The sequence below is a fragment of the Dromaius novaehollandiae genome, chromosome 1 (genome assembly GCF_036370855.1).
Source record: "Dromaius novaehollandiae isolate bDroNov1 chromosome 1, bDroNov1.hap1, whole genome shotgun sequence".
Classification (NCBI taxonomy): domain Eukaryota; kingdom Metazoa; phylum Chordata; class Aves; order Casuariiformes; family Dromaiidae; genus Dromaius; species Dromaius novaehollandiae.
The window spans coordinates 4,866,136-4,880,514 of record NC_088098.1 but is presented as its reverse complement, the minus strand read 5'-3'; the positions used below and the strand labels follow the sequence as shown (position 1 = coordinate 4,880,514).

At 40.7% G+C, this 14,379-nt stretch overlaps 1 protein-coding gene across 8 annotated transcripts; it reads left to right on the top strand.

The window, feature by feature from the left end:
- The first annotated feature begins 50 nt into the window (after window positions 1–50).
- Window positions 51–13,214, top strand: DCLRE1C (DNA cross-link repair 1C). Of its 8 annotated transcripts, none has more exons than XM_026119304.2 (14): window positions 51–212; window positions 307–358; window positions 1,062–1,146; window positions 3,533–3,592; window positions 4,203–4,258; window positions 4,895–4,996; window positions 5,313–5,385; window positions 5,549–5,689; window positions 6,287–6,388; window positions 6,997–7,133; window positions 7,297–7,351; window positions 8,848–8,936; window positions 9,790–9,890; window positions 11,707–13,214. In XM_026119304.2, the coding sequence occupies exons 1-14, from the start codon at window positions 104–106 to the stop codon at window positions 12,708–12,710; spliced, it is 2,166 nt and encodes a 721-aa protein (XP_025975089.2). In that variant the 5' UTR covers window positions 51–103; the 3' UTR covers window positions 12,711–13,214. The 8 variants fall into 8 exon arrangements, with proteins under 8 accessions (XP_025975089.2, XP_064360904.1, XP_064360931.1 ...); XM_064504834.1 differs by having other exon boundaries at window positions 4,203–4,321; XM_064504861.1 differs by lacking the exon at window positions 1,062–1,146 and having other exon boundaries at window positions 186–212; window positions 4,203–4,321.
- Window positions 13,215–14,379: the final 1,165 nt, after the last annotated feature.

Genomic DNA, 14,379 nt, shown 5'->3' with positions numbered 1-14,379 from the left:
CTCCTCTCCGCGCACCGTGACGCATGGGAGGGGGCGCCCTGCGATTGGCTGCGGGCGGAGGAGGCGGGGCCAGTGGGAGCGTCGCGGCAGCGGCGGCGGCGCCATGAGCCGGTTCGGCGGCCGCGTTCGCGAGTACCCCTGGGTGTCCATCGACCGCTTCGACCACCACAACCTGCGCGCGCGCGCCTACTTCCTCTCGCACTGCCACAAGGGTGAGCCCCGCCCGTCGCCATGGCGACCGCGCGCCCGCCCGCCCGCCGCGGCGGGGGGCAGCGCGGCGTAACGGCCGTGTCGCTTCCCTCCTAGATCACATGAGGGGGCTGCGGGCGCCCGCGCTGCGGAGGCGGCTGGAGTGCAGGTACCGGGGCGGGGGAGGCGTTCTGGTGAATATTCACGCGGTCGCGGCGTCCGGGCTCGGACTTTCCTGGTCTTTGAAACAGGCGTCTGCGTGCTGATGTCCGTCGGGGCTGCTCCGTGGGGCGATCCCGCTCGTGAACCACGAGTTCCCAGTTGGCACGGACCGAAAGCGCCCTCGGGAATGGTCTGCCAACTCCGCAGGAAATTCAGTGCCTGGGTGTTTTCTAGGCACTGTTTAATTTGCTAGAGTAGATGTTGGATTTTCTCAAATGTGAGCAGGGAGTATCTCTGCTCATCCGACCTCCTTGCACGCCGTGCAAAGGCAGGAGCTTCAGCCATCCTCTCCCAAACACCTGCACCAGGGAAAACATGCACCCCTGAAGGGCACAAAAATGAGCAAAGATGTGTGTGCACATGACCTATCGCATGCTTTATTAATTTCTGTACAAAACTATACATGCATGGGTACACATAGGTAAGTTTTTGGATCTGCTGTGTCGAAGAGAAGTCTGCAGATAGTGGAGCAACTCACCTTGACCTTCAAGGCTTCAGGTTGGGGCGAAACAGTCCCTGCAGACTTTGTGTCCTGCAGGTTTCTTCTGATGAGAGAGGGTCTGGAGTACAGGTACTGATTGCTCCCCACTACTGGTTGTTCTCTGCCGCTACTCTAAAAAATACTCATCTGTTTTCTTGTCTTCTCACAGCTTGAAAGTTAACTTATATTGCTCACCAGTAACTAAGGAATTGCTGTTGACTAGCTCAAAATACAAATTTTGGGAGAATCGCATTGTAAGTTTTTTTTTTTTTTTTTTAATTAAAACTTCCCAAGTCATGGTTCTAGAGAGGAGGAAACATTCCCCTCCTCAGAAATGTTTCAGTGTTGCTGCTGGTATTGACATGGTGTTTCAGAGGTTAAATTCAGACAATAGTATGTCTTCCCTTGCTGTGTGCTATGTGAGGTTGGTGTACTCGTTTACCATCTAGTCTTACTTTTCCTTCTACAAAATTAATCCTCCTCTCAACTTGAGCTTCACATATCCTATATCTGTATAACTCTGCCCTGATTCATTACTGTTGCTCCTTCATTTCCTTACCTTGCTCATATCTTTTTGCTCTTGTCGTTATTTCACTTCTCCTTTGCTTCATTTAAAGTCCTGTATTACTTGGGGAGTATAATCTTCCAGTAATATTATTTGCCTTGTGCTTTTTGGAAAATAGATTATCTCTAACATGAAAATGTTTTGGTGATGTGAAATTATTAAAGAACCCAATTGCTCTACTTGATTTCCACTGTTTGGAGCCAAATTTCAAGTGATCAGTGGTCACATTGTGTAGGTGTGACTTGTGGTTGGTTATCTCCTCCCTTTGTAGTTGCAGATTTGACATTAAGTGTGAGTCTTTTCACATCTTGAGTATGTACTTAATCAGATGATGTAAGGTTTTTTCCGTATCCCCAGACAAGGCTTAAATCCTTCTAGCCAAATGGAAGCTCAAGAAAGACTTCTGGCAAGCAGAAACTTGTTTTCTTTGGGGAGTTACAGCCTGGAGTCTCCTTAAAGAGGTTGTAATGGTGGGTCTTAAGCTCTGTGTCCAAAGAAACTCATACGAGGGGGAGCTGGGAGGTGGTTACACACATGGTAAGTCTGGGTACAAAGAAAGAGAAGTAGGGCACTTGTCCATATGAGGTCCTAGTTTAATTGTGAAGGCAGATGAGGAAGAAGGTAACTGGCTGCATATGAAGCCTTTAGAGACTGAAAGATTTCATGATTTAGGGGAATTAATGTGATCCTGGGCTCTGTAAAAAGGTCTCTGAGCAATCATTAGGAATGTGTTATGCTCCTAGGGAGCATAAAGGGTGGAATTTCTTTTTTTTTTTTTTTTTTTTTCCTTTTTTGAAGCTTTGCTTCCAGTATCTTTTAAGATTGACCTAGAAGAAGAGGCCCCTTGAGAGGGTATGTGTAGTAGGAGTTTGTATGGGCAGTAAAGGTAGGCAGTGTTAGTCCTGGAGTTCTTGTTTGAGAAACTCTTTATCTGGGAAGAGACCGCAAAGTTTCTCAAGGTACCATCCAAGGTGGAGGTACACTTAAGAGCACATTGAGCATGTGGAATTAAGATCAGCCTCGTGAGTTCATTCAGGTTCAAGAAAAAATGCAGGTGATAGAACTAGTATTGATTTTTTTAAAAAAGGACTCTTGCTATCCATTTGAATTCTTAGTATAAAATGCTTTTTGACATGTGTATCTGTTTTGGAGCAAGGAAGGAATTTGATAGTTGGCTGACTGATGTTGTGGTTTCTGGCAGAGATGCCAAATGTTACAGGCTTGTGTATGTACCAGCTGAAAGGAATGCTTAGAGCTGCACAGAAATTTGGGATGTGGTGTCTTGTGAATCCATCTAATGCAGGCAAACCCCAGACTGCTCAGATGAGAAGCTAGAGGTTACAGCTAGAAGGGTGATGACAGGAGTCTTTCCTTCCACTTTAGCTTTTTTTGGCAGGAAAATTGCATATAAATATTGGCTGAAAGAAAGAGAAAAGGGTGGGTGAGGGTGAGAGAGGAGCCTGCTGAGCAGCATTAACCTTGCAGAGGGCCACAAAGCATCTATGTTCAAGGTCTCTGGATTTTAGTAGAGGATGAAGCAAAACAGGGGATTAATCACTGTCTATAGCTTTTCTAAAAAAACAAAACAAACAAGAAAAAAAAACAAAAAACCCCAGAAGTTTCTGCTGCATGTGACTTGTCATTAACAGAAGCAGAGGCCACAAGCTTGCAGAAGTAATTGGGAACAGTGAGGGCAAGTTGTGCTGTAGCAGCACAGAGACCTGTCCTAGCAAATCCATTGGTTTGCTCTGGGAATGGAGTATCTTAGGCTCTGCGCTCTTCCAAAAATAAGGTATGTGATCCAGCCAGAGAAAGCCAACCTGAGCTGTGTTAAGGTCCAGTGCTTGTCTTTTTTAGGCATGTACACCTTAATCGGGGTTTTTCCATTTCATTTTTAGATACCAACTTTTTTTCAATGGAAATGCATAACTTACTAGAGGGAAATGGGCTTAATTTTACAGGCTTAGCATTAGCCACAGTGGGTGCTAAAGATGTCTGTGTAGTGAATATATAGCCGTAAATATGAAACAAAATGTTCAGTACATCTTGTGATGCATTTATTCACTTTGTTACAGGTTGCTTTGGAAATTGAAACTCCCACTCAGATTTCTTTAGTAGATGAAACATCTGGTGAGGTAATCAGTTACAAACAATATTCATATATTTTTAATGGACAATAATAGTGTTTAAAAAGAGCATGGGAAACAGAACTTATATATGTTTCCCTCTTCTTTTCTCCAGTGTGTATAGTCACAGGAATTCCTTGTCTTCCTCACTCTGTTTTTCTTATGATCACGGGGTTTTTTTTTTTTTTGGTTACATTTTTCTGCTCTATTAGTGATCTGCTTGCCTGTTTCTCTTGTGATTTTTTCACCTGTTTATTTCCTGGCTTATCTTAACAAGATTTAAGTGCAAGACTTTGTCCTGTAGAGCATCTTCAGGCAAAATGTATTCCAAGATTTTTCTGTGATGCTTGTTCATCCAGGAAATGGGGAAATAGGACTGTCTTCTGGTTGAATGGCATTTGTGAGCACCATACAAAATTTAGTCAGCTCTGCTGGGATGACAGGCTGGTCGCTGATCTTCAGCACTTGCTGGAATGTGAAGAGACCGTCTCTTCCCTCCAGAAGCAATGCTAAATGCCACAGGAGGCTGTGGGGAGTAATGCACTGCTCTGACTTTTTCGGTGAAAGTACCAGCAGTGCTCATTACAGTGTGAAAATAATGCTAACCCATCTCTTCCAGAAAGAAGATATAGAGGTGACACTTCTACCAGCTGGTCACTGCCCAGGATCAGTTATGTACGTCCTTTCAACGCTCCAAGTGTCTCTGCTGGGAAATCTGTCCTATAACGTCCTCAATAAGTACAGTTTTTTTCTAACTAGAAAAAGCTAGTGAACTTAGTTTTTAGAAATGTGGTAGCATCCGCCAGCTTTGGTCAGTGTTGGAAAACCACTGTGCTATCTGGGATCTGTCCAGACAGAAGTTATTTGTTACCCTGGTGGGGCAGGTTACCATTCCCCATGCCTTTGAGTAGCAATTTTCTTGACTGCAGCTGTACTTAAAAATGACCTGCAAACCTGTGGTTAAAAGTAACCTCTCCCATTCTTAAGTATGACAGTTGTCCAGCTTCATGGTACAGATGCCTGTTAAACTCCCTTGGCTGCAATAGTGGGGCTGCCCTCACAGAACCTGTGAGGTTTTTATGTGTAGGCTGGTCAGAGTTGAAGACAGGTCACATCCCAGATGTACTGTGTCTTAATCATTGCGTTTATCTGAAATTACTCTAGGACAAAATTGAGCCCAGCATTTCTACTGTCATGTACTTTCTCTGAAATCTGCTATTCAAATAGACTTCTCTAAGTAAAGTAACAAACTCACACCTGACAGTTGATGTTTTATGTTGTTGAGTTTGACTAGAGCATTTCTGTTTGTAGGTTTTTGTTTCAAGGTGAAAATGGCACTGTGCTGTATACAGGGGATTTCAGGCTTGCAAAAGGAGAAGCAGCCAGAATGGAGCTTCTGCATTCAGGGACCAGGTATCAGAAAAATGTCTACATTTTAATTCACATTCTGGTGAGGTTTTGGCTGTTGATGGGATTTAGAAAGACTCAAAGATCAATTTAAAAAGATCAAGCAGGCATGGAGAATTTGGGTATAATGTCATCTTCTTCCTCATTTTTCATTGTGGACTAAATAAATTGGCAGTTAAGGTGATACTGCAGTTACAAGCCCCTTTTGACTTGCTCTGTGTAGATAAAGAGGAAGAATTCTCTCCTTTTGAAGACAGAGGAAGAGATATAGCTTAGTGCTGTGATACACTGCTTGCTCTGACATTACGTTTCTCTCTTTCAGAGTAAGAGACATCCAGAGTGTGTATTTGGACACCACTTTTTGTGATCCCAAATTTCATCATATACCAAGCAGGGTAAGTCTAAATCAGCTGTGAGAGGAAATCTCCTAAAGCCGTTCGTAATTATCCAACCTTTTGTTAGGTAAATCTTGAACGCAATGCCATTTTACATTACTGAATCCCAGCACTGTAGAAGTATCTTCAACAACAAATTCACAATGCTTTCTAATCCTTTTAGGAGGAGTGTTTAAATGGGATCTTAGAGTTAGTACGAAGCTGGACCATGCTGAGTCGCTATCATGTTGTGTGGCTGAATTGCAAAGCTGCCTATGGATATGAATATTTATTCACAAACCTCAGCGAGGAACTTGGAATCAAGGTAACACTTGCATAATTGTTACTTTAAAACAGAAATAATAAATGATAAATGATATATTTTATATATTATCTTATATATTATAAAAATAATTTAAATAAAATAAAATAATGATTGTGTCCAGTCATTGAGCTGGAAATGCCTGTTCAGAGGACTGTTGTATGTGAAAGGTGTGTACACTTTCATTAACTATTCTTAAAAAGCTACAGTTGTATTCTAGAATGAGTTAACTAGTTGGTACAGAACTAGTTGTTCTGTAGGCAGAAGTTAATTAAGCCCCATTTTTCAAGCTCAGTGTTTATCTCTTTCCCTTATGTCTTGGAAGCCATGAGAAAAGTCTTCTCATTTACAAGTGACATTAATAATTAGCAGATAACTTTTGACTGTGTTTTATTATTTATCCTTCTGTAGCATAGGAGGTATGTTCTGCTTGTTATAAATATCAAAGACACCTTTGGTTAACACTTCTCTAGTTGGGCTGAGCAGTAATTGTTTAAATGTTTGCCAATATTTGTTGAGGGCAAAACCACATCTCTATAGTTACTCTAGCTGCAATTGGGCAAACACAGCTATTTAAGAATAAACATTGCTTTTTTCTAGGTGCATGTGAACAAACTTGACATGTTCAAAAATATGCCAGAAATCCTCTACCATGTTACTACAGATCGAAACACTCAAATTCATGCCTGTCGACATCCTCGGGTGAGTATTGTTTTGCAAAGCCTCTGCTATGAAAGACTGGTTGTAGATGCTAATATTCCAGTGCTGTTGTTCCTAGAGCCCCTTTCTGCTCAAAGAGACTTAGGCCAAATGGTGGCTTATGCAAAAGAGAGTGACAATTTTAGTGGGCTACAGTTTTTTTTTTTTTTTAAAAAAGATACCTGCTGATGTTAGAAATAATTGTATTTGAAACTTGAAAATGTTATTGTAATATGAAGTGAGATGATGAAAAGCAGATTAGATAGGTCAAAGTGCATCTAAAGCAGCCTGTGTGATGCTTCCTGCAGCCATGCAGATAGTGTGCTGGTAGCTTATGGCCTTCCCTTCCCAGGACACTTATGAAGCTGAATGCTTCAATGTGGAGGAGCACAGGTAGAACTGGAGGTGGCACACAGGGATGCAGCTCTTGATGATTGATTTGCTTTGTCAGCTACACTATGGAAGCAAGAGGCATCAGCAAAGACGTGATGTTCCAAAAGAGTTAGAAGATGGATGAAAAATTAGTCTGGCTTGATATGGTGCTTAATTTCTGACCAAAAAAGAAGGAAAAAAGGTTAGGATTGCACTGGTTTTCCTTTTTCGTTTGACAGGATGATTATTATTTTCGAGGGAACAGACTGCCATGTGGAGTGACTTCCCAAAATGGAACTCCCTTGCACATAATTAGCATCAAACCGTCCACTATGTGGTTTGGAGAAAGGACCAAAAAAACAAGTGTAATAGTGAGGTGAGCATTTGGGCCATGTGGAAACCTGTTATTTCAGGTGTGAATCTTGCCTCAATTTGTTGTAACTGAGACTCAGAATGGACTATCTAAGAGTAGTCTGTACTTGCCTATTAACTGAGCATGAAGACAGATTACCTAATTTTGTGTCTCCTCCTTTTTTTAGGACTGGGGAGAGTTCATACAGAGCTTGTTTCTCTTTTCACTCTTCATACAGCGAGGTTTGTAAACCTATATTACTGAGCAGACACTGACAAACAAAAAATTTAAAGTAGTTCTGATCACTTTGGAGTGAGTGACATGACTTTTCAGTAATGAGACATAAGGGAATAGGAAGTTCTGGATGCTGAAGACAGGGATGTCCCAAAACTGGCAATGTTTTAATATAGCTACAGCAGAACATGTTAAGGTAAGGCAGGATTACAAACCTATTTTGCTTGTTCTCTTTGCTGGAAGTATAGGTTACTGCTACAGTTGTTTGACTGCCTTTGTATGTTAGAACACTGTGTAACTGCAGTATACTTGTAAAGCTTGGAGTTTAGGCTTTCATTACTTTGTTTACCTGCTGTGACTCAGTTTTGGGTTGGTTTGACCTCTCTCCTGTGCCCACGTATTCCAGTAGAATATTCTGCATCTTAGCAGCCACTGTTACTCCTCTTTCCGCATTGAAGACTAAATTAAATGGATCATTGCAACACCCTCTCCAGGATCACACACCTTCATTTAATATGACTTGATCCAGTTGTTAAAACACTTCTCTCTCATTTGAAACTTAAGCTGAAATGAAAGTGGATCAGAGCTAACAATCAGCCTGTCACAAAGCATTGCACATACAAAATGGACACTATTCAGCACCCTAGGAAGATGCTTTTGCTGTTAAGATACCCAGTTAATGATTTTGATTTCTTCTGCCTTGCCTTGCAGCATTTTTAATGGAAGTCCTAAGTAGTACCTACCATATGGCAGCACTGCTGTCAGAATATGGGGGCTATAGGATATTGTGAGTAAGAGAGTTATACCTCCTCGTGCAAAAATTGGATGGGTCCTACTGGTGTGTATAGATAGGAGTAGAGTCTGCAAACATCCAAGTATTTTCAACTTGCAGCATTGATAAAGCCTCATTTGGACTGGAGTGCCAAAAACTGGACACAGTTCTTGAAGAAATTTGTGGTCTGGAGAGCATCCAAAAGACAACAGTGAAAACAAGGAAGGCTTGGGCAAGTGACGTGTTTTGTGATACGGTCTTTTTATAGAGGCCTGAAGGGAGACTTGAAAAAAGTCTTTGATTATATAGGTCTAGAACAAAGAGGAAGGGAATACTCCAATCTGTAGAACTAGTGACTAGTCCAGTAAGAAAAATGCCAATCTAATGTTAGGGAAAAGATCTACAGTAGCAAAGACTGGATCATATTCCCTAGGAATGTGTTGGAGTCACCATTATAGGTTTGTCTTATCTTTTCTTTCAAAGGTATTGCTGGTCTGTGTAGTTGATATTGCCACGGGGCAGTTAGGTGAGATTGAGTACTCAGCATCCTTTTCTGACCTGTTCTCTTATTACAAAGCTAGTCATTCTGATAGCGTTTGGCTCATGGCTTGTATTGGTCTTTACATGAGACATCTGGAGTACTCATTCTGTGCTTTGATCTGTGCTGCCATTAGTGGAATTATTAACTGTTGGTTTAATTTGTTAAACTGTTTCTCCTTTTCTTCAATTTAGATTAAGGATTTCTTGAGCTATATCTGTCCTGTGAACGTGTATCCCAATGTATTGCCAGTGGGTCTGAGAGAAGACCAAGTTATTGAACTGTAAGTAGCAGCTGGCTGGTGAATGGAGGTGATCTAACCTCTGTTATTGTCAAGACAACTTCTCTCCTGAGTCTCAGTCTCTCAAGCAGGCCCATGCTTTTCAGTTTACTTTTCTTCTGCTAATTCATTCAGTCCTATTCTTTCTATATTCAGTCCTTCTGCAAACTTCAGCTTTCTGAAGAGCATTTGTATGTTGTGCTAAGTCTGAGAGTTTCTCTTCCACACACATGTATAGATGCTTTTCTGATAATTATACTTTGGTAGTATCTGAACATGTATCCTATTTTCTTTATTCTGTGACCTGCTGATATGTCATTGCTACCTCTGGGAAGCTTCTCTTAAATGGAGTTTCTCTGGGGACTTGAACTCCTAGCCTCTGTACAAGCACCCTGGTATCTTATCACAAAGGCCTGCACCCTTGTCCTGCTACAGAGGTTGGCAGAAGAGTAGTGCTCACACAGGGCCCAAACAAAATGAGGACTTGACTCTTTGCTTCTTTTTTTATTTTTTTCTTAATAAGAAAAGAAGAACTTCACTATTGTTGATTAAAACCAAATACTTGGATCCCTGTCATCTTGTCTCCTCCAAGCAAGGGACTGAAAGACAGTTTTGAAACAGTGCTTGCTTTAAGATAAATGACAGATTACGGCCTTTAAACGGGCTAAAGTCAGCAAAGAAGTAAGAGCTTTTACCCAGTTCTTGCTGCATTTGCAGCAGAGCTGCAAATTTGCAGCTTGCTGCAGTGCTTATGAAAGGCGTGAAGCAATGTACCTGGATCAAGTTAAAAGTTTTACTTTTGTTCCTGAAAATGTATCTACTGAGCTCTAAATCCTGACTTTCATATTCTTCTCAGATTAAAGCCATTATGCAGATCATACAGAAGAAACATGGAACCCAAATACAAGCCCTTAGGAACACTGAAGAGAGTCCACAAAACAGACTTATCTGACACAGGTAAAAGTTCTTTAAGAGCCAGGTTTTGTGACCAAACCTTTCATGAACTTTCTGGTGCCACTGTGCCTTAACTGAATGTCCTGAGACTAAGCAGAGCAGGCAAGCCACCCCTTGTAAACACATGCCAAAAGCAGCGGTGCTCACTAGTATGTCTGTGTACAAAACAACAGAAGAAATACTGTTAGAAAGGAGAAATATAAATGAAATCAACACTTTTCATGAGGATGATGGACTAATTGCGTAAAAGTGAACTTTTAATTCAGATAAAACCTGAAACAGTAGCAGACTCACCCTGAAGTCATCTGTGGCTGTTCTGAGGTGGCTGGGCCTGATGACATGTTTTGCTTTAAAAATAATCCCAGTGTTAACTCATACGGTTTGCTTAGTAGCGAACTGCAACTACGCTGTCAACTTACAGTGAATGCAGTCTTTATTACTGCCCCCCTAACTACTACTCTGACAAGTACAAGGTGGTACAAATTGTTCTATGTGGGCTTTCTCGCCCTTGAGGGCCTCTTTCATCATTAGCACTATGGTTTCTGAGTGACTTTCAATAGCACAGTAAGGAAAGTACACAATAGACACTGGCCTCCTTATGTCTGCCTTGGAGTTTAACAGGTTTGTGATCTTAAAGCCTGATATCCCTTTAAGCTTCTAGAGCAACTCCATTCCACAGTCCTAGACCATCCCTAGTAAAGTTGTTCCTAACAGGACTGACCTTTTCTGTATCACGTAACATGTGTGTGTGTGTGGGGGGGGGGACAGAGTGGTATGCCAGTGGAATTGTTCTACTTCATTATCCATAAAAATTGGCTTTTTAGCACCTAGTAGCTTTTTCTTTGTTTTCATCTACAATGGTAAATAAATTCTGCAGCCTCTGGAAAGCTACTCGGGAAACAGAAGGCAACTTCAGGCCTGCTGCATTCTCTGCAGCTGTTCCTGAAGTGCCAGGTATGTGAGGCTGATGTAGTCCAGGCACAACATGACAGAGGTCTGATTAAGTTAAGCTACATCACTGTCTACCAGGGCTACATCTGATCTGCACCATTCATATAAAGGCCAGAGGCAGGGATGTCTGCCTTGTCAGCTTAAAACTGCTCCATCTGACTGTTTGCTCTGTTTGAGTCAACCTTTATTCAAAACAGGGAAGAAATGAGGTGAGCTCTTTCAGTAACAAGAACTCCCTAGTCATTTGACACCTCCAGAGACTCCATTACTGCTTTGATTAAAGGTGTCTCCTAATACCAGTAACGGTCCACATTGTGATGGGTAGTGTAGACAAAAGAAACCCTTTATTTTGCTAATACGCAACCCACTTTCTTTAAACAGTATCTGAAACTCATTTATTAAATCCCTGTTTAGGGTATGATCCTACAAATAATTACTGAATAATCAAGATGATCCTGAAGGTCATTATGTATAAGGATTCTCTTTATCAGTATATCTGCTCCAGTAGAATGCTAAAACTTTCAGAACTCAGTTATGCCTCTGATCAATGAAGAAGGCTCTGACAGGTACCTACAACATTGAGTAATACAAACCAAAATGGTAGAGCTAATTGCTGTGGCTTATATGGAAGGTGACAGCTAGCAGCTTCCCTTGTAAGGCTCTATACTAGACAAGTCAAGGCGAACGCTACTAAAAGTGATCTTTTGTATGGTAAACTTGGTAATGTCCTGCTAAGCCTGCATCCGGATTAACTCTTTCCTTTCTTTACTAAAAGAATTTTCATTACAAAAACACTGTTCTCAGATCTCTGCTAAAATATTTGGAATAAGTGTTCTTAGTGTGATTGATTTGATTCTCTTCTTGACAGATGAAGATGATCTCTTTGATACAGAACTAACTTCTGTAAGGCCTAAGATTCCAAAACAGCAGGCAGAGAGCAGGCCGTTTAAGACACCATGTGAAAATGCAGAAGGAACCAATGAGAACACAGAAAGTTACGAAGCAACCACAACATATACCTCTCACAAGGTAGACTTCATGGACTGTGAAGAATCAAACGACGACGACGATGAAGATGATGATGAAGAACCTGAAGAAAATACAGTTGAAGTTCTTTCCCATGGCTCAGATGCCACATCTGCATCAAATTCCAGTGGAAAAAAACACTCAGACTTGACCTCTGGGGTAACTGGTGACCAACAGGAGCCTAATGCACACTTACCCCGCTGGGATGCGTTTTTTAAGTGTAACAGAACAGATGAAAGCTCTGAAAACGAGGACAACTTTCCATCTTCAGCAGATGCTGGTGGGTCCCAGTCACTCTTCAGCGATTCAGAAGGAGTAAGTGACTCAACACACATCTCCTCCCAAAATTCTTCTCAGTCAACGCACATATCAGAGCAGGGGAGCCAGGGCTGGGATAGCCAAATGGACACAGTACTCATTACCTCGCAGGAGAGAAATGCCTTTGACTTCAGCTGCTTCAACAAAGGTGGGAGCAGAACAGGAGTTTCTGTATCACATGAAACCACCAAAGATAATCAGACTGAAAACAGTAGGTGGAAGCCAGTGGGGCAAAACAGATCTTCTGCGTATGATGTTGTCCATGACTTGAAAAGCAAAGACTGTGAGGAAGATGCAGAAACTGGCAGTGCTCAAATTCAAGATGTGCTATTTGAAGTAAGTGACAGTTCCAGGACTCCTGATCTAGAACTGAAGAAAGACTCTCAGAGCTCTTCTGACTTTGAAATTCCATTGACTCCTGATGCTGAACTACCTCAGCCAGATAAACTGCGCAGTTTATATAGGAAGCTAGCAGCAGGTGAAAACATACTGAATGAAAAAATCTCTTCTGAAAACAGGTTTAAGTGATTACATCATGAAAATAAATACTGTAATTTGTTCTTTAACCCCCCCAAATATTCTTATCTTTAGTGCTAAGTATTTTCTTGCACAGTAATCTGTGCAATTCTTCAAACATATATTATTATCATAAATAGACAGTTGCAGCCTAACTTTTTTTTCCCCCCTTCCATGAAATATCAAAAAGAAAGTATTCCTAAAAGGGACTATAAAAGCCTTCTACCTCATACAGTTCAGTTCTCTAGGAGCATAAGTGGATAGAAATTAGACCAGACAAAACGAAGACTGGAACACTAAATGAAATTTAGTGGGTTTTTTTCCTTTTTAAATTATAAACTCTAAGAGTTTGCCTTTGATACAGACGCGTGTGATCTCAAGCTTTAATAAAATATTTTTAACTGTGGGAAAGAATGTGCTCCCTTTCATGAATGATCATGCAAATATAGTAGTTACACTTCAACTGTATGAGATCTGAGTTTTCACTTTTTTAATAAACAACAGCAGAACAGAGAATTACTGAGCAAAGTTTTTTTTTTTTTTTTTAATCATTCTTTTCAAGCAGTGTCTCTAATCTGAGCAGGTGTTGTCACTCAATTTAACAGTTTAACAAGATACAATGAATCAATGTCTATGATTTAAAATCTGACTTGTTGTAAAGAACTTGTCATCAGTTCCTTGGTGTTTTCATTTGTTCCAAATTGTCTTTTGAAACTATTAAAAAATAAAATCCTATGGGATTTTGGTTCAAAAGCTACCACAAGTAGCCTGTTTAGGAGGTTAAGTCATAGTAACATAAGTTAACATGTTATCCTAGACAGGTTCTGCTATGTTACTTAACGATCTCTAATGTTACCCAGTTTTGCCTCCTCTGCAACATTCCATTGACTTCATTGAACTAAACCAGGTTAAGATTTTCTTTTTTTGTATCAAAACAACAGATTCTCCATCCACCTTTGCCTTGATAACCAACTTTTTGCAAAGCTCCCACCTTCTAAAGTGAAAATGTAACTTCAGATTTTTGTTAAGTTCTGGTAGCTGTGACAATACCGAAACAACAGAAGTCATCTCTAAAAATCCATGACATTTCCCACCTATGAGGTCTTAAGTCTCAAAGAATTAAAAAGACTTTTGGTATTACAGCTTTTCTCTGTGTACATTTTAGTTTTTATACCATCTTTTGTGAAACGTTAATGTTGAACCAGCCAGCATTCTGCTACTGGGAACAGTATCAGAAAAACAAGAGAGAGATGAAAAATTGCTATCATTTATGTACGATTTCAAGGATATTCAAGTCCACCTGTTCTTCCATTGTCACACCTTGCCCACTCTTTTCCTGGGTTCTCAGACTTTTTTTAAAATCACAATTTGAACCTATCAATAGGTTTGGGTTTTTTTTGGTTTTTTTTAAGCAGGCTTAAGTGATTGTAATTGCTGTTGTAACTACCTCTGATGCATAAGGACATACAGAACAGAATATTTTCTGTTGGCTTGTTTCCTTAGCTTTATAATACATTTAAGTTTAGGGCTAAGTTTGCAGAGTGGTTCAATTTAACAGAACCCAGTCTGCTTTAGACAAATCAATGAAAATTTATACCAGTTCTTACTAGCATAAACTGAATAGGAAACACATGACTTGCTCATGCCATTTGCTAAACTACAGGCTTTATAGTGCTACAGA

Coding starts and splice junctions, on each gene's coding strand:
- DCLRE1C (XM_064504834.1), top strand. CDS start 104: ATGAGCCGGTTCGGCGGCCGCGTTCGCGAGTACCCCTGGGTGTCCATC. Junction 4,997..5,312: donor CTTCTGCATTCAGGGACCAG/GTATCAGAAAAA, acceptor TCTCTCTTTCAG/AGTAAGAGACATCCAGAGTG. Junction 9,891..11,706: donor AACAGACTTATCTGACACAG/GTAAAAGTTCTT, acceptor TCTTCTTGACAG/ATGAAGATGATCTCTTTGAT.